The following is a 15,878-nucleotide window of genomic DNA, read 5'->3' on the forward strand; positions in this document are numbered from 1 at the left end:
GCGGGGGGGGGGGGGGGGGGCGGGGGGCCACGCTGAGGGGGGGGGGGGGCGGGGGGGACGGGGGCGTGGGCCTGGGGGGCACAGGGTGGGGGGCGCGGGGACACTCACAGCCGCAGCCACCAGGCTTCCAGGTGCTCCTCGTGCTCCTCCAGCAGACTGTGGCACTCGAAGTCACTGCTCCCACACAGGCTCTCGGTGATCTCCAGCAGCCGGACCTCACTGAAACACAAGCCTGTCAGCACTGCAAGGTGAGGAGGCAAGCCCAGGTGGTCAGCGTCCGTCCCACAGGGACATCCTGAGGCCCCACTTGGTGCTAGGTGGGAACGATGGTGGCAGTTTGGTGCAGAACACATCAGCTGGGGACGAGCGCCGTCGGTACCACGGGGAGAATTAAACTCAGAGGGCGGTGGTCAGGGTGGCAAGGGAGACCCTGACATGGGGTGCGACAGGCAGAGGGCTAACCCGACCTGCGGGGAAGCCAGCGACCCTTTACATGGTGGGACTCAGTTCCCGCGTGCACCATTAAAAGACCACCCTGTCTGCCATGTGGAGAGTGGATGTGGGGACAAGTGTGGAAGCAAAAGGCCATTTAGGGGCCAGAGCACAAGTGACTGCACTGAAGGGACCCCGTGTGTGTCCCCGTCGTCAGTGTGGGTGATGGCATTCGCGGTGACATGTCAAGTGCCGAAGCTGGGCTGTCAGAGCAGGGGTGTGGCACCCACCTGAACTCATACTTGGACAGCGACTTTTCCTCCCAAGCTGTGTTCCCGCCGCCAAAGTTCTTCTTTGCGGTGTCCACCATTCCCTGCGGGGAGAGAGGGCGGGCACAGGGCTCAGCGCTGCTGCCCCCACCCACATCCCCCGTGGGAGCAACCCTAGTCCACCATGGGGGTGACTCGTGTCCACTGTGAGGACAAAGCCATTCATTGCCGGTGACCCCGGGTCCATCACCACGGTGACCTGGGGTCCATCCCTGGAGTGAGTCCGGTCCATTGTGGGACGACCCTGGGTTCATGACCCCAGTCCATGGTGGGGTGACCCCGGTCCATTGCGGTGCAACGCCAGTCCATTGTGGGGAGACCCTGGGTTCATGACCCCGGCCCATTGTGGGGTGACCCCGATCCATGCCGAGTTTATCCTGGGTTCATGACCCCAGCCCATTGCGGGCAACCCTGGGTTCGTGACCCCGGTCCATCGCGGGGCGAACCTGGGTTCGTGACCCTGTTCCCGTGGTAGGGTGACCCCGATCCATCGCGGGGCGACCCTGGGTCCGTGACCCCGGCCCATTATGGGCGACCCTGCGTTCGTGACCCTGGCCCATGGCGGGGCGACCCCGGTCCATCGCGGGGCGACCCTGGGTCCGTGACCCCGGTCCATGGCGGGGCGGCCTCGGCCCCGCCGCCCCCCAGGCCGGCCCCCCCGCCCCGTCTCCGTGTCCCCCGTGGGGCGACCAGCCCACCTGGTTGAACTTGTCCACCAGCTCCCGGCAGCGCTTGCAGGGCGTCGCCTTCTTGGTGGCCTCACCAGGCGGCGGCAGCAGCAGCAGCAGCAGCAGCCCCAGCGCGGACGGGGCCGGCGGGCGCATGGCGGGCCGAGGCGGGCAGCGTTGCGCAGGACGCAGCCGCGCGGGCAGAGCCGAGGTGCAGCGGGAACCGGCCGAGCGCTCGGCCTCTGCGGCGCCCACCGCTCCGCGGTGCGGGCAGTTCCCGGGGCTACTTGACGGCGCCGGGCGGGATTCCGCCCACCGCCAGCCCTCGCGCCGCTATTGGCCCGTGGGAACCACCCCGTCCCCATGTGGCCCAATCCGGGCTCGCCACGAGAAGCGACCAATAGGAAGGCCCCGGGTCAGCGTCCAGCCGGGAGGGGTGGGGACGGGGGCGTGGAGATCGGAGCCGGCTCCCCGCGCGCTCCGCCCGCGGCGGCCATCTTTACTCCGGGCAGGGAGGGCGCCCCGCCGCGACGGTAACTAGGCTTGGGGGGCCATGTTAGGTTTGGGCAAGGGCCTCTCGTCGGTTCTCGGCTTCCGTCACTCCGCTTCCGGCCGCGAGCAGGCGTAGGGGCCGTGCTTCGAGGGACGCCGCCGCGGGCTGGCGAGGTCAGCGCGCCCTACCGCGGCCGGGGCTCGCGGCGGGCGAGGGCGCGACCCGGGCTGCCGGGGAGGGCGGCGGGGACCCCGAGCGGGCGGAGCGTCGCCGCCGGCCCGAGGCGGCTGGCGCGGGAACCCGGGTTTGAATGAGGAGAGCCACGACGAGCCTCGGCCGTGGTCGTCTCTGGCCTCGAGCTGCCGCTCTTGTCTCCAGCCTGGGGGTCGTCCGTTTTCGGTAGAGCCCTTCGCCCCGAGCTGGCGGGACAGGAGGGCCCTCGCAGGTGGCCTCCTCCGCCGAGAGCCGGCCTGTGTGCCCCTGCGGCGCCCGGGTGCAGCCGTCGAGCGGCCCTCTCGGTCTCCAGCCCCGCGCGGCGCCGCACCTGCTTTCTGCACCTGCCTCCGCCCTGCCTTCCCGGGCGCTGGGCCCGCGCTCCGGCTCGGCCTCGGCGCTGCTGGTGCGGTCCACGTAGGCGGCGCGCCTGTGGCTTCTGCCCTCGGCCTCCTGCGGGACAGAGGCGGCCGGGTTGGGCGCCGGCCGTCCGCACCCCGCAGCTTGCGAGCTGACGGTATGCATTTTCCTGCAGGGGAGCGGCCTCGGCCTCGGGGCGGCGGCATGGGGCGGGGGCGGGGGCGGGGCAGGCCTGGTCTTAGCTGCCCCGGGACAGCTGTGGGCCCGCGACGCGCTCGGCCAAGCAACATTCTCCTGCAGCGTCTCGACAGCTGGTGTGTGGGTGCCTCCGGTTTCTTTCAGCTTCCCCCCCTCGTAACAGCAAGGGGAGCCGAGAGTACCCTACGAGCGTCCTGGGGTCTCCTCGGCTTTGCTGGAAGTTAAAACATTAACGCGTTTTTAATGAAACCGCAGCTGCTGTGATGAGATCCACGTGTAAGAGTTTTGCTGGATTTCCTCTTCACGTAGTTCGTCGAGCCCTGCTGCGCACCAGGCTCTGCGGAGAGAACAGCGCCAGCGCCATTCACGCTTGGCTCCTATGATGACCGAGTCCCTGCTCCTTGGGGGGGGGGGGGGGCAGAGAAGTCCCACCCTCAAGCAGCTTACGCTTTGGAAAGGCAGGGGGACAAACTGGTAACAGCTCTGTCCCTCCGTGGTTTTCATATCTGGGAAGAAAGGAATTGCATGCTGTCTTGGTAATTCTTTTTATTAAAGCCCCTTTCCCCTCCTGCCCCCACCTCACCACCACCTTGAGCAGGACTCCTGCTCCTACTCCATAGATTTTCCTTCCCTTGTGGGTCCCCCAGTTGCCGTCTCTGGCGACCACAGGCTTCATAAATCTCCCTCCAGTAAAAAGTAGTGAGCACGGTGGCTCTCTCCTTTTGTTTCTGATCCTTCTGGTTTTGATCAAGTTTTATTTGACCAAATAAAATCATGTTTTAAGGGAAGCCAGAAACTGGAAGAGAAGAGCTTGTCATCTTTCCTCCCGACAAGTTGAAAACTCTGTGTCTCCCGGGAAGCCTGGTACCATAGGCTCCTCCTGGCACTGCCCTGTTGGGATTTTGGTGACCCACCGCAGGCACACCTGTCTGAACACCTCGAGGACACGCTCATGTTTTTGCCACCTATGTAGTCATGTGCACAACGCGAGGTGCCACGTGGCTCCCAGGGTGAGGGGCAGGACACAGCAGGGCAGGCGTCCACAGCTCCTGTCCCATTGTATTTGGATGCAGGGGCTTCGCTGGCTGCCCTGAGCCCTGCATCCCGCCTCCTGCCCTCCTGTGGCTGCCCCTCTGTGGTCCTCCAGACGCATCCCTCCCGCCCCACAGCCTCCTGTCCCCGGTCTCTCTGCCCAGACCATGGGGACCTACTCTCTTGCCAGATTTGAGCCTCTCGAGGGCAGGGGCCACCCTGCTGCCCTCCAGAGGCTGGGCCAGCCCCGGGCCTGGCTGCCTGGAGGACCAACTCAGTCCTGCAAATAAAGCCTTTCTTCCTGGAAATATCTGCACACAGCTCAGAGCGTGAGGTAGCTGGTTAAGACGTAAAAGGCGCTCAAGCATGATTTTTCTTTGAACTTTCTTTTTTGATGTGTTCAGATCTATGGATGTTAATGACAGTAGTTTGTTTATTTTTAAAGATTTTATTTATTTGACAGAGAGAGACACAGCGAGAGAGGGAACACAAGCAGGGGGAGTGGGAGAGGGAGAAGCAGGCTTCCCGCCGAGCAGGGAGCCCGATGCGGGGCTCGATCCCAGGACCCTGGGATCATGACCTGAGCCGAAGGCAGACGCCCAACGACTGAGCCACCCAGGCGCCCCCACAACAGGAGTTTAAAGAGTTCACACACACCCTTCACCCAGACCCCCAGGTGTTAACTCACAGGGGACTTTTGAAACCTGGGAATCTGCGTTTTCGTCTTCTCCCCAGGCTCACAGAGCCACACTGTTGATGACCACTGAAGGCCCGGGAGGCGGGAGAGCGCGATGGCTGGGAAGAGGCCGTCGGGCGCGGGCAGGCAGCGCCGGCTGCTGGGGCTGCTGCTGGCTGTAGCCGCCATCCACCTCATCACCTGCCCCTATGCCAAAGTGGAGGAGAGCTTCAACCTGCAGGCCATGCATGACCTGCTTTACCACCGGCTGGACGTGGACAAGGTGAGCCCCTGCGTCCAAGACCGTGCAGCATCCCCACGCGGGCGCCCACTGACCTTCTGTTCTCCCTGCAGTATGACCATCTCGAGTTCCCCGGAGTGGTCCCCAGGACGTTCCTCGGGCCCCTGGCCGTGGCGGTGCTCTCCAGCCCTGCGGTCTATGTGCTGTCCCTGCTAGAAGCATCCAAGTTTTATTCTCAGCTAGTAGGTAAGGGGGTCTTCAGATGAGGACGGAAGGAAGAACCGTAGTGTGGTCAGGGGATTTCAGGGAGCCCGGTGGAGGCTCCCTCCTTCGGGAGTGTCCTTCCGTTGGAAGCTTGGCCATCTGTGGCCACTCACCGTGGTGGTCTGGAGCACGAGGGCAGCTCAGACATCGGCCCTTTCTGGGGCATAAGCTGGGACAGCTAACTGAGCGCTTCTCACTTCTGCTCTCGGGTCCGTGAAGTGAGGGTGCCGGGCCCTTCCTCCCCAGGCGGGCGATGCAGCGGGCTCGTGGCGCGTCCCGCGGTGCTGCACCCTCCTGCCGAGGAGCAACCAGCCTTGCCATTGCTGCATCCGTCTGCATCCGAGGCCTCCCTTCCCCCACCCGGAGGTCACCGTTGATAGGGCTTTGTGCAGATCGGTCTGGATCTTTTTGTGTGCCCACGTGCATAACTTTCAAAACCAAATTTAGAACGTTCTGTACATATTGCCCCACAACCTCATCGTTGAGCCAACAACCACCATTTTTCCGTTTTAGTACGTTTTTATCGTGTCTGTACCCGGACGTTATTTACATTTCCCCAATGAACTCAAACACACTCTGCAGCTAGCTGTCTGCCTGTACGTAGACTCCCGGAAATCCGCCACCCCGGGGGGGCAGCTAAACAAGCTGTGCTGGTTTTGTGGGGTCCAGGGAGCCCCAGACGGAAGAGCCAGCGCCACGTCTGAGCATCGGGCTCTCAGCATGTGTGGCCCTGGAGCTGTCACGTCACCTGAGCCCATCACACTGACCTCTGGACACTGCCTGCCCTGCCCAGTGGCCGTGTCTCCCAGAGCCCACGTGCCCCAGGCCACGCGGTCACAGCGAAGCTGTAGGGTCGCGGTGCCAGGGTCCAGGCTGTCCGTTCCCCACGCCCCGTCTGTTTTCAGTAGCAGAGTCGATTCCCCTCTTTTGAGGTGGTTTTATTGTCACCTGGTCATTAACTCATCGTCACCAGTAACCTGTCGGGATCCCCTTTCCCCACACCTGTCGCTGCCGGCCACACACATTGCCGTGTTTGTTTAGTCAGGGCTGTCCTTGGACTCGGCGTCATCTTCGGACTCTGGACTTTACAAAAAGAAGTGAGGCGGCAGTTTGGGGCCACAGTGGCCACCATGTTCTGCTGGGTGACAGCCACACAGTTCCACCTGATGTTCTACTGCACGCGGACGCTCCCCAACGTGCTGGCCCTGCCCGTGGGTAGGTAGTTGCTGAGCCACGCGGGTCACTGGGCACACTGGCCAGGTGAAGGGGTGTCTGTCCAGGGTGTGTCTGCCTGACGAAAGCTGCTTCCTGCTGGGCATCTCGGAAATGCCCGGTGACAGGATAGCCTGTGACGAGAAGCAGGGCCTCGGTGCTGGATGGAGGTGCACTTTCCAGCGAGAGGCCATTTGGGAGGGCTCCCCTAGCCTGCGGACAGTGAGTGCTGGGCAGACAGAAGCTGCCTGCGCAGCAGACGGGCAGCTCTGTCCAGGTGTCCTGGGGGTGACCCAGGCAGATGGGAGAATGGTCGTACCCTGGGAGCCATGAGGAGACCGAGAGCCAGTGGGACGGGAGGCTGTGGATGGCGTGGGTCTGGGGGTCTGTGCCGGTCAGAGCAGAGGCACGGCCGGGACCTCCCCATGCCGTGGGAGGGGACCCCTGTGGTGTGGTGGGGAAGGTGGCAGGCAGGCGCCATTCCGAAGGAACCCCCGTGGAGCCAGCAAGACATGCTGCGTGCCTGGAGGGAGGCCAGGCGAGGCTAGCGCCAGACGTGTGCAGCCGGGGCGTGTGGCTGCTAGGAAGCAGGTTGCGGGATGCAGTCATCTGGGGTCCGGGTGCAGTCGGGCCCGCAGAAGTGGCCCCAGGCCGAGTGATGCGGCAGGCTCCATGGCTGGAGCCCGGGCCCAGTGTCAGCAGATCTGGGTCTGAATGGCGTTGGCTGTCTTCTGGAGGGTTCTGTGTGGCTTTCACAATGGGGAAGTCAATCGGCCTGCCCCCGGCACCCCATGTCTTGCAGTGCTGCTGGCCCTCACGGCCTGGCTGCAGCTGAAGTGGGCCCGCTTCACCCGGCTCTCGGCCTTCGCCATCCTCGTGTTCAGGGCCGAGCTGAGCCTGTTCCTGGGCCTGGTGCTGTTGACACCGCTCTGCACCCGGAGGCTCTCCGTGGCAAAGGCCCTGCGCTGCGCCCTGCCGGCCGGGGCCCTCTGCTTAGGTGAGTGGGGTCGCCGGAGCTGTTTTCAGTGGAAGCTCTGCTTTGTCTGGTTTTAGGAAGATGAAGAGAAATTCAGGAGAGAGGGTTTTTAAACGAGATCACCTGAGTCTTCAGCAGCATTACGTCTTCACGCGGCTCCCCTTGCGGTTCTGCCCGAGCTTCCCAGAGAGGCCCTCTCCCCTCTGCCCGGTGCTCTGTCCCCCGACTCTCCCCCTTGTCCGGGCCGGGAGGGGACGGCTGGGCCCCGCACCTGGCTCGCCAGGGGAGCCAATGTCCCGATGCGCGGGCTGCTCCCCATGAAGCGTGGCTCGTGGCCTCTGCACCAGCGTGGCTGCCTCGTGGGACGTCGACCCGTGGCCGGGGACTCTGGGCTGCCGTTAGCACTGCCGTGGTGCAGTCCGAGCTGCTCAGGTGGCCATGTTTTTTCCTGAGGGTCTCGTTCGTCTTCCCAGGACTGACGGTCGCCGTGGACTCCTATTTTTGGCGATGTCTCGTGTGGCCGGAGGGAAAGGTGCTTTGGTACAACACCATCCTGAACAAAAGTTCCAACTGGGGAGTATCCTTCAAGTGTGTCTGTAGGTCAGGCCGCAGGGCAGGGCAGCCGGCGCCCCTGGCCTCACTCAGGGGACGCGGCGGGAGCTGCTCTCCCCGCTGTGGAAACGCCGCCTTGCCTCTGGACGCTGTTTGTACTTGAGCGTTTGGGATCATCTCTGACGGTGACTCGCAACGGTTTGTTGCGGAGTACGCAAGCACATGCGCAGGTGGGGACTATAGCGTGACAAGCCCCCAGCGCACCCGTCACCCTGGGACAGGCCGTGCTGCCGTGCGGAGCGGGGGTGGGGGGACGGGAGGGGGAGAGGCCGGGGAGGGGGGCCCTGGGGGCTGTCCGCCGTGCCGCCCCGCTCCGCTCCGCGTGGACAGGTGACTCGCTGGCGTGTGGCCTCCTTAACCGTCCCACCCGAGACCTCCCCGCTGCTGTGGTATTTCTACTCGGCCCTGCCCCGCGGCCTGGGCTGCAGCCTGCTCTTCGTGCCCCTGGGCGCCGTGGACAGGAGGGCCCTGGTGCTGCTGCCGCCCTCGCTGGGCTTCGTGGCCCTGTACTCGCTGCTCCCGCACAAGGAGCTGCGGTTCGTCATCTACACCTTCCCCGTGCTCAACATCGTGGCCGCCAGGGGCTGCGCCTGCCTGTGAGTCCGCTGCGTCCACAGCCGTGCCGCACGCACTCGCCGTCACGCGGGGCAGGCGCTGGGTGAACAGACGTGTCTCAGCGGGCGCCTGTGTTGAGGGAGGGCAGCAAGGTCAGGATGGGCCAGCCTCAGGCCACCGACGGTCTGTGATCAGTCGGGCCTGTCTCCACACGGCTGTGCACACCGTCCAGGGCCCGGCCGCCCGGGGAGGACCCTCACGGGGTAGCCAGTGCACAGGGCGGCCGGGCAGGCTTCGGTCAGGTGGGTAGTCCCCGGGGCTGACTTCTCGGAGGGACAGGCCCTGCTGGCAGGGTGTTTGTCCAGGCAGATGACAGGCCAGAGGAAGGGGGAAGGGCGGGGAGTGCTATTGGCCCCAGGGCTTGGGGCATGAGATGGTGTGGGGGTTACCGAAGGAGGGAGATGGCCCAGCGCAGAACGAAGGGCCCCCGGAGAGGGTGCCCGGGCTGCAGGCAGAGTCCCACGGGGCTGAGGCGGGACGGTCACTGCCCATGGCGGGAGCTGACAGCTCAGCAGCACCTGACCCGAGTGCGGGCCTCATCCATCCTGTGCTCACAGTGGGCCAGCAGACCATAGAGGACCAGGCAGACAGCACCCTGTCTGTGGGGCCTCGTGGTCTCTGTCGGAGCTCCCAGGGCAGCGGCAGCCCTGCCCGTCCCCTTTGCTTACAAACCGGGCAGCGCCCAGCATGTGTCTGTCCCCTGAGCTTGATCTAAGCAGTAACCCGAATGTTTGGAAACATCATATAAATTTTAAATCGGCATCTGGGTGGAATGACGTGGAGGAAATTTTCGAGGTGGTATTTACTCACTTTCTCTAACAGTTTGTGCATCTACGTGGTGATCAGTGCTCATTGTGATCACGGTGGACAGGAGCTGTTTTCTGCCACAGTGTCTTCTGAGATGTGCTGTTCTCTTTCTAGGCTGAACAATTATAAGAAGTCTTGGCTGTATAAAGTGGGGTCCCTCCTCGTGGTAGGACACCTTGTGGTGAATGCCACATACTCGGCCACAGCCCTGTATGTGTCCCACTTCAACTATCCTGGTGGTGTGGCCATGAGGAAACTGCATGAGTTGGTGTCCCCCGGGACAGGTGGGCGCTGGGGGCCGTGCCGGTGTCCCCCGGGACAGGGGGCGCTGGGGGCCGTGCTGGGACCTGCAGCTGGGGCCAGAGGCGCACCGCTCGCAGTTCTCACCAAGCCCTTGGGATTGTCTGCAGATGTCGTTCTGCACATCGACGTCGCTGCCGCACAGACAGGCGTATCTCGGTTTTTGGAGGTCAACAGTGCCTGGAGGTATGTTCCCACCGTGTTGTGACTGCAGATGAGGCGCTCCTCCCAGAGGTGGTGCGTGGGCTCCCTGGGGGCCACAGGTGTACAGCCACCCTCTAATCTTGCAGGTACGAGAAGAGGGAGGATGTGCAGCCCGGGTCGGGGCATATGTTGGCTTACACTCACCTCCTCATGGAGGCCGCCCCTGCGCACCTGGCCCTCTACAGGGACACACACCGGGTCCTGGCCGGCATTGCAGGCACCACCGGGGTGAGTCTGAACCTGACCACACTGCCTCCCCTTGATGTCAACCTAAAGACAAAGCTGGTGCTTCTGGAGAGACTCCGTGGGCCTTCCTGAGAAGGGGCCAGTGTCCTTCCGAGGACATCGGAGCTCCGTCAGCATCCCGGCAGATGAGACAGTACGAGAAACAACGGAACCATGGACGTGCCCCCGACGCAGGCCTGAGGGAAGAGGCCCAGCTCTTCCACGGCCACCCCGGACCACGCACGGTTAGAGCAACGGGGACAGCAGGCCTTGCCCCATGCCTCGGCTGCTGGCCCTGGGCCTCTTGGAGCACCTGAGGGAGCGCCCCCTTCGGGGCAGAGCATGTGAGTCTTTGTGATGGTGGACAGTGGGAACCTCGGCGCCTGCTGACCGTGACTCCTGCCCCCGCCCGAGCTGCAGGGCGAGTCCTTCGTGGGCACAGGCACACTGTTTCCGTCTCAGACAAAACTCTGGGGAAGTCACAGAGGAACAAGAATAAAAATTTAAATGTTTCCTTATTAGAGATCTCATGATAAGTGATATTTCCAGACACTACCTTCCCATAGGTTGTGTTTTAAGTGATAATTTTGATACTTTTACACTTTAGTGAACAAGCACGTATTATTTACAAAATACCCGAAATGCATCTAATACCACGAGGCACTGAGGACAATACAGGGAAAGGGTGCTACTGAACATACGCACATGGACCAGAGCACGCACGCTATGCGTGTGCTGATACCGTGCACGCGCACACACCACGAGCACGCGTGCCACGTGTGCTGATACCGTGCACGCGCACACCACGAGCACGTGTGCCACGCGTGTGCTGGTACCGCGCACGCGCACACACCACGAGCACGCGCACACACCACGAGCACGCGCACACACGAGCACTTGCACCACGCATGTGCTGATGGCGTGCACGCGCACCATGCGTGTGCTGATACTGTGCACGCGCACACCACGTGCACTCACACCACACGTGTGCTGATACTGTGCACACGCACACACCACGAGCACTCGCGCCACGCGTGTGCTGATACCGTGCATGCACACGCGCACACACCACGAGCACGCGCACACACCACGAGCACTCGCGCCACGTGTGTGCTGATACCATGCACGCGCACACACCACGTGCACTCGCAAACACCACGAGCACTCGCACCACGCGTGTGCTGATAACTGCACATGCATTCGCACACCACGAGCACTCGCGCCATGTGTGTGCTGATACCGTGCACGTGCACACACCACGAGCACTCGCACCACGCGTGTGCTGATACCTTGCACGCACACGTGCACTCGCACCACGCATAGTCACCACGCACACACACCACTCCCACGCATAAAGAGGGGCTGCTTTTTCTGAGCCATTTGAGAGAGTTGCCTGTGGCGTGGCCTTGACCACTGAGCGCCTCGGTGTGTCTCAGGGAGGAGGTGACAGCATTTCCCACCGAAGCTGCCGTGTTGTGCGTGGACGGCAGCCGACAAGCGTGCGTGTGCAGACGCGTCCACTGGGAGGCCCTCCTTCAACTCTCCCGACTCGGCGCCCCCCGATGGTTCAGCCGGGGTTGGCAGCTCCCCCGCCCACCAGCTGGTGCTCAGCAGTCTGTGCGAGCCAGCTCCGCCTTCCCTTTCATCTGTCGTCCGTGTTTATTCTTTATGCGTTTTTGGCATTTATTACTCATTTATAATGTGTCAGTGTTCAAATACTTGTCATCAGTTATCAGCATGCGTCTGCAGATTGCTGCTGGGCCTCGACAGTCTGGGTCGCACCCGATCACCTTGGTGTTCACACTGCACCAGGTCCCCACGCCCCGGTGTTGCTGTTTGTTTTAGGGCTTCTGTCCTTCCTAGCTCAAGACCCTGGGCCTCTGTCCCAGCCCTGAAATCAGCCGTGTGAGGGGTCCTGGTTCCTTCGTTGGGGAATGGTTGTGGCGCTGCTCTCAGGACGTCTGTCTTTAGGCCCTCTCTGTGGACAGAGCTAGGGAGGATGGGCGAGCACGCACACAGACACCTACAGACGCATATGTGTGTTTGGGAGAATCCCCAGCGCCGTGCTGACCCCTCCAGCTCCCCTGTCTCCACGGGCTCGTTTGCCTCCCTGGTCCCGTATCCGTGTGCCCGCCCTCCGCAGTGACAGTCCTGACCCTGGCAATCTCCGTGTACTTGCTTGTTGGCTGTGTTGCATGACTGCAGGTTCATAGGCAGACACTGGTCTGCGAATTCCTTGGATGAGCCCTCCTGCTCCGGTGTGCTGGTTTTTCATTTAAAACGTAACTGGGTTCACATCTTTTCGTTAGTGCTCAGGCTCGGGATCGGACTTCCCGTCCTTTCCCGTGCGTCCAGAAATCGAACTGTTCACAAAGGCACGCTCAGGGACACGACTCCCTCGTGGGCCTCCTCCACGTTTTTATAACTAGTGTCACTGCTTTCTGGCTTATCCTTTCTTTTTGTAAAGATGAGCAGATACACGTAAACTTCGTTCCCTTCCTTTCTATGTGCTCTTTTGCCCTTTTTTCTTCTCCTGGAAATCACTCCTTCTACCCAGAGACTTCTCCTTGGAACCACCTAGTCCTCCGCTGTGTGACTGTTCTGCGGTTCACTCAGCCGGTCTCCTGTGAGTAGCATTTGGTCATTGCCAGGACTTGGCAACTTCACACCATGCTGCACGTGCGACCTCACACGTGTGTATTTTCACGCTGTGTGAGGTGTGTCTTTATGGTGAATTCCTACAAGTGGGACTGCGAGCTCTCGGGGCAACGTGTAGCAGTTTGGCTGGGTATCGCTGCATCGCCCTCCCTGGGGCCGGCAGAGTGTTAACGCTCTCCCGTTGTTGCTCTGATGGGGGAGCAATGGCGTCTCTGTGGACTTCTCTTCATTTCTTCAGGAGTGAAGGTGAACATCTTCATAGGATTAAGAACCATCTGGTTTTGTAAGTTGTCCATATATTTTGTCCGTTTTCCATTGGACTTTTGGTCATTTCCCCCTCACATTATAAAAACTCAATTATTAGGGGTAGTCACTCTTTCTGTCCAGCAGATGCTGCAAATAATTTCTCCCTGTTTGTCACTTGTCTTCTGACTGATTATGAACCACTTTCCTGGGCATGAGTTTCCTTCGTTTCACGTTTGCGTGTTTACCACTCTTTTCTTGACCTGCGTCGTAGTTGGGAAGCTTTTCCCACACTCGGGCTCCGCCGTGTTTTCTGGCAGTCACTTCTGCATGTAGACTTCGGGATCTTTTTTTTTTTTAAAGATTTTATTTATTTATTTGAGAGAGAGAGAATGAGAGACAGAGAGCACGAGAGGGAAGAGGGCAGAAGGAGAAGCAGACCCCCTGCTGAGCAGGGAGCCCGATGCGGGAGTCGATCCCAGGACTCCAGGATCATGACCTGAGCCGAAGGCAGTCGCTTAACCAACTGAGCCACCCGGGCACCCGACTTCGGGATCTTTTGAGGTTACTTCTGTTTGTGTGAGGGGTGGGCCTTATTTTATCTTTCTTCACATGGCTGTCCGCCTACTAAAGGTCCATCATTGCCTCAGAGATTTGAAGTCACAAACTGAATGTCCACATTTCAAGTTTTGTCAATTATGAATAAAGCCGCTATAAAGAACTGTGTGCAGGCTTTTGTGAAGATATAAGATTCCAGCTCCTTTGTGTAAATACCAGGGAGCATGATTACTGGATTGTAATGTGAGAGTATATTTAGTTTTATAAGAAACCACCACGCTGCCTTCCACAGTGGCTGCATCACTCTGCGTCCCGCCAGCAATGATGAGGGTTCTTGCTGCTTCAGTCCTCACCAGCATTGGGTGGTGTCGGTTCCTACATTTTGGCTGTTCTGATAGACGTGCAGTGGTGTCTCGTTGTTTCAATGTGTATTTGCTGGGTGCACGTGATGTGATGCTTACCTGCTGTCTGTACATCTCTGGCGTTTGTTAACATCTTTAAGACTATTTTTCAGTGGGATTGTTCCCTTACTGTTGAGTTTTAAGGGTTCTTTGTATATTTTGGATAACAGCCCTTTATCGATAAGATGTGTCTTCGGCATGTTTTCTCCCATCCCGTGGTGTGTCTTATTGTCTTGACATCGTCCTTCATGGAGCAGAGAATTTTCATTTTAACAAAGTCTACTATCAGTTCTCTCTTTCATGGATTGTGCTTTTGGTGCTGCATCTGAAAATTCATCTCCACACTCAAGGTCATCTAGGTTTTCTCCTATATTACTTTCTAGGAATTCTATAGTTTTGCATTTACATTTAGGTATGTGATCTATTTCATGTTAATGTTTATGAAGGGTGTAGGTCTGTGCCTAGGTTCTTTTTTTTTTGGCTAGTGGATGTCCAGTTGATCCAGCACCATTAGTTGAAGAGACTGTCTTTGCTCTATTGTGTTGCCTTTGCTCCTTCTTCAAAGATCAGTTAACTGGATATATGGAGGTCTATGTCTAGGCTCTCTGTTTTGTTCCACTGATCTATTTACATATTCTTTTTCCAATACTACATTATCCTGAGTAACTGTAGCTTTTTTTTTTTTTTTAAGATTTTTATTTATTTGAGAGAGAGAGAATGAGAGACAGAGAGCACGAGAGGGAAGAGGGCAGAGGGAGAAGCAGACCCCTTGCTGAGCAGGGAGCCCAATGCGGGACTCGATCCCGGGACTCCAGGATCATGACCTGAGCCGAAGGCAGTCGCTTAACCAACTGAGCCACCCAGGCGCCCTTGAGTAACTGTAGCTTTATAGTAAGTCTTGAAGTCAGGTAATGACAGTCTTCCAACTTTGTTCTTCTCCTTCAATATTCTGTTGGCTATTCTGAGTCTTTTGCTTCTCTGTATAAACTTCAAAATTGTTTTGTCAATATCCACAAAATACTTGCTGAGATTTGATCAAGATTGCATTGAATCCATAGATCAAGTTGGAAAGACCTCACATCTTGACAATATTGAGTCTTCTTATCCATGGACATAGAATTCCTCCCCGTTTATTTAGTTCTTTGATTTTGCTCATCAGAATTTTGTTCTTTTCCTTATATAAATCTTGTATATATTTTATTAAGATTTATGCCTAGGGGCACCTGGGTGAATCAGTTGGTTAAGCGTCTGACTTCAGCTCAGGTCATGATTTCAGGGTCCTGGGATCAAGGCCTGCATCAGGATCCATGCTCAGAGGGGAGCCTGCTTCTCCCTCTGCCACTCCCCCTGCTTGTGTTACTGCTCTCACTATCTCTTTCTCTCAAATAAATAAAATCTTTAAAAAAAGATTTATGCCTAAATATTTCACTTTTTTGAGTGCTAATATAAATTATATGTTTTTAATTTTTCTTTTTTTTTTTTAAGATTTTATTTATTTGACAGAGAGAGAGATAGTGAGAGCAATAACAGAAGCAGGGGGAGTGGGAGAGGGAGAAGCAGTCTTCCTGCGGAGCAGGGAGCCCAAAGTGGGGCTCGATCCCAGGACCCTGGGATCATGACCCGAGCCGAAGGCAGATGCTTAACGACTGAGCCACCCAGGTGCCCCTTATGTTTTTAATTTCAAATTTCATTTGTTCATTGGTGGTATATAGGAAAGCTATTGACTTTTGTATATTAACTGTGTCTCCTGCAACCTTACTATAATTGCTTAGTTCCAGAAGTCTTCTTATCACTTCTTTTGGACTTTCTACTTAGATGATCATGTGATCTGTGAATAAAGAGTTTTATTTCTTCCTTGCCAATCTGTGTACCTTTTATTTCCTTTTCTTGTCTTGTTGCATTAGCTAGCACTTCCAGTTCAGTGTTGAAAAGGAGTGGAGAGACAGGACATCCCCTCTATGCCCAGTTTACTGAGCGCTTTTATCATGAATGGGTGTTGGATTTTGTCAAATGCTTTTTCTGTATCAATTATGATCATGTGATTTTTCTCGTTTAGCCTGTTGATCTGATGGATTACATTAAAGATTTTCAAATGTTGAACCAGCCTTGCATACCTGGGATAAATCCCATTTGGTCATGGTGTATAATTGTTTTCATACAT

General features: G+C 58.2%; 2 protein-coding genes across 3 annotated transcripts; one reads left to right on the forward strand and one right to left on the reverse strand.

Annotated features, from left to right (window-relative positions):
* Positions 1–104: 104 nt before the first annotated feature.
* Positions 105–1,740, reverse strand: CRELD2 (cysteine rich with EGF like domains 2). The gene is made up of 3 exons (XM_021687765.1): positions 1,460–1,740; positions 723–805; positions 105–219 (listed from the first exon to the last, which is right to left on the reverse strand). The coding sequence occupies exons 1-3, from the start codon at positions 1,583–1,585 to the stop codon at positions 105–107; spliced, it is 324 nt and encodes a 107-aa protein (XP_021543440.1). The 5' UTR covers positions 1,586–1,740.
* A 439-nt stretch (positions 1,741–2,179) lies between these two features.
* On the forward strand, positions 2,180–10,069 carry ALG12 (ALG12 alpha-1,6-mannosyltransferase). Of its 2 annotated transcripts, XM_021687825.2 has the most exons (10): positions 2,180–2,652; positions 4,461–4,684; positions 4,756–4,888; positions 5,948–6,121; positions 6,921–7,115; positions 7,568–7,671; positions 8,079–8,302; positions 9,243–9,412; positions 9,539–9,614; positions 9,719–10,069. In XM_021687825.2, exons 2-10 carry the CDS (start codon positions 4,517–4,519, stop codon positions 9,948–9,950), a joined length of 1,476 nt encoding a protein of 491 aa, XP_021543500.1. In that variant the 5' UTR covers positions 2,180–2,652; positions 4,461–4,516; the 3' UTR covers positions 9,951–10,069. The 2 variants fall into 2 exon arrangements, with proteins under 2 accessions (XP_021543500.1, XP_044771697.1); XM_044915762.1 differs by lacking the exon at positions 5,948–6,121 and having other exon boundaries at positions 9,719–10,042.
* Positions 10,070–15,878: the final 5,809 nt, after the last annotated feature.

The sequence above is a fragment of the Neomonachus schauinslandi genome, chromosome 5 (assembly GCF_002201575.2).
Source record: "Neomonachus schauinslandi chromosome 5, ASM220157v2, whole genome shotgun sequence".
NCBI lineage: Eukaryota > Metazoa > Chordata > Mammalia > Carnivora > Phocidae > Neomonachus > Neomonachus schauinslandi.

Excerpts from the sequence above, each read along its gene's own strand:
- ALG12 (XM_021687825.2), top strand. The coding sequence starts at position 4,517 with ATGGCTGGGAAGAGGCCGTCGGGCGCGGGCAGGCAGCGCCGGCTGCTG. Across the intron at positions 4,889-5,947 it reads GTTTTATTCTCAGCTAGTAG|TCAGGGCTGTCCTTGGACTC; the intron begins GTAAGGGGGTCT and ends GTGTTTGTTTAG. Across the intron at positions 8,303-9,242 it reads GCCAGGGGCTGCGCCTGCCT|GCTGAACAATTATAAGAAGT; the intron begins GTGAGTCCGCTG and ends TTCTCTTTCTAG.
- CRELD2 (XM_021687765.1), bottom strand. The coding sequence starts at position 1,585 with ATGCGCCCGCCGGCCCCGTCCGCGCTGGGGCTGCTGCTGCTGCTGCTG. Across the intron at positions 806-1,459 it reads TGGTGGACAAGTTCAACCAG|GGAATGGTGGACACCGCAAA; the intron begins GTGGGCTGGTCG and ends CTCTCCCCGCAG. Across the intron at positions 220-722 it reads CTGTCCAAGTATGAGTTCAG|TGAGGTCCGGCTGCTGGAGA; the intron begins GTGGGTGCCACA and ends CTTGTGTTTCAG.